Here is a 1790-nt window from a genome sequence, read left to right on the forward strand (position 1 = left end):
ATACAAATACTGTTTGAGGTTTCCTCTTTATATTGACATAAAAAATACTCAATAAATTTACATAAAATTAGGATTCAGACCAAAGAGTAATGTATTATCATAACCAACAATACAAATTAAGTCAAATCTCTGGATAAGCTTATGACAACAGAATGATCCAGGTATCAAAATATAGCTTTTAAAACAAGGAATCTGAAAATGTAATTAGATTATTTTGACCAAATTTGACTTAATCCTCATTTCGATACGATGGGTCACATATAAAGATAGATAAAATAAAATATAAAGTAAGAGCAACTGGATGCTGGATATAAGTTGTGTTGCAGCTCCACTGGTTATTGATCTAAACCCAAAATCTAAAAGTAGAGTTCACTTTAGTTTGTTAGACAATAGTCAGGTAAGTCAGTAATGGTAAATTATATGCAAAAAAATATTAATTTGGATAAGAAGTTTTCCTAATTTTCTGCCTACAATTGCTGTGGAAAAATACGCTCTTAAAAATACACACAGTTGTGTAACTTTTGTAACCATTTGGTTCATAACAACAATGCTTTTTTTTTTTTTTTTTTGGTTAAACAGAAAAATGTGTGGTCTCTTCAGTGCTTTATTTGTGTTGTGTGTCTCCCAACAGTCAGCCATATCTGTATCAGAGAGTTCAGCGCCGCCTCAGGCTAACGGTGAGAGCATCACAGCTGCTGCGACACCAGTACTGAATAGACCCGGTGAGTGCAGCGCTGCTACAGTTACACTAAACCATGAGTACTTCATCACTATTACAGTTATTAGGGCTGCACTTAACAATTATTTTAATGTTCAATTATTGATTATTATTATTTTTATTAGTTGATTAGTTTTTTCTGTCACAACGTCCATCTATGCTTCCTGTGGTTGCACCTCCTGTTCCTGTTGTAGTGTGAAAATAACTCAAAATAGCAGCTTCTCCCCAACATTTTAACCTGCCTCGCAGGTTTTAGACGTAGCTTTGCAAGTCCAAAATTAACTAAAGAATAACTTTGGTTAAAGCGACATTCAATTGCTTTAAAGGGATCCCTGATTAGTTGTAACATTAGAATTTATTTAATAAACATATATTTTACCTGTAAAATAAAGACTGTAAAAATACTGTAGGATGTTTAGCTTTTATAGTTTTTAAACTAAAAGTGTACAAATATATTACACAGACTGGGCCATTTTATTTACACGCAAAGCATTCTGGGTAAATGATGACGTGGATAAGTCTTTGGTGCAAGGCTGCTAGCGAGCTATATCCACCCATATCTTGGACAATATTCAATTCAATTCAATTCAGGTTATTTATATAGCGCCAAGTCACAACATACCTTGTCTCAGGGCACTGTACATAAAAAAGAACAATGTAAAGAAGAAGCCAGCAGACCGCGTTGAATCACTTCATCACAGTCTCCCATCCTGAGCAAACGGTGGAGAGGAAAAACTCCCAATTAACAGGAAGAAACCTCCAGCAGAACCAGGCTCAGGACAGGCAGCCATCTGCCTCGACCGGCTGGGTTGGGGGACAGGAAAGAGACACAGACAAACACAGAAAAACTGGTCCAGGTGCACCTTCTTCTGAAAAAGAGACAAAGAAAAAAAACATGTTATTGATAGAAATAATTACAATAAACATGTAGAGAAGAGAGACTAAAGACAACTGCAGAGTGAGGAAATGTGCCGTTTGTGCTCTAACAGTCTATAACAGCAGAAATGAATAAGTCAGGAAACCTATGTCTAATTATAGGATTTATCAAAAAGGAAAGTCTTCAGTCTAATCT

At 35.4% G+C, this 1790-nt stretch overlaps 1 protein-coding gene across 1 annotated transcript in view; it reads left to right on the forward strand.

Annotated features, from left to right (window-relative positions):
* The window catches only part of eif4g1b (eukaryotic translation initiation factor 4 gamma, 1b), a gene marked incomplete at its 5' end in the record, with an annotated part of 130333 nt that overhangs the window by 49664 nt on the left and 78879 nt on the right, over nucleotides 1-1790 (forward strand). Inside the window, 1 exon segment of the mRNA XM_014026429.1 lies at nucleotides 632-722. Coding sequence (XP_013881883.1) covers nucleotides 632-722 — 91 coding nt within the window.

Source organism: Austrofundulus limnaeus, unplaced genomic scaffold (genome assembly GCF_001266775.1).
Source record: "Austrofundulus limnaeus strain Quisiro unplaced genomic scaffold, Austrofundulus_limnaeus-1.0 Scaffold553, whole genome shotgun sequence".
Taxonomy (NCBI): domain Eukaryota; kingdom Metazoa; phylum Chordata; class Actinopteri; order Cyprinodontiformes; family Rivulidae; genus Austrofundulus; species Austrofundulus limnaeus.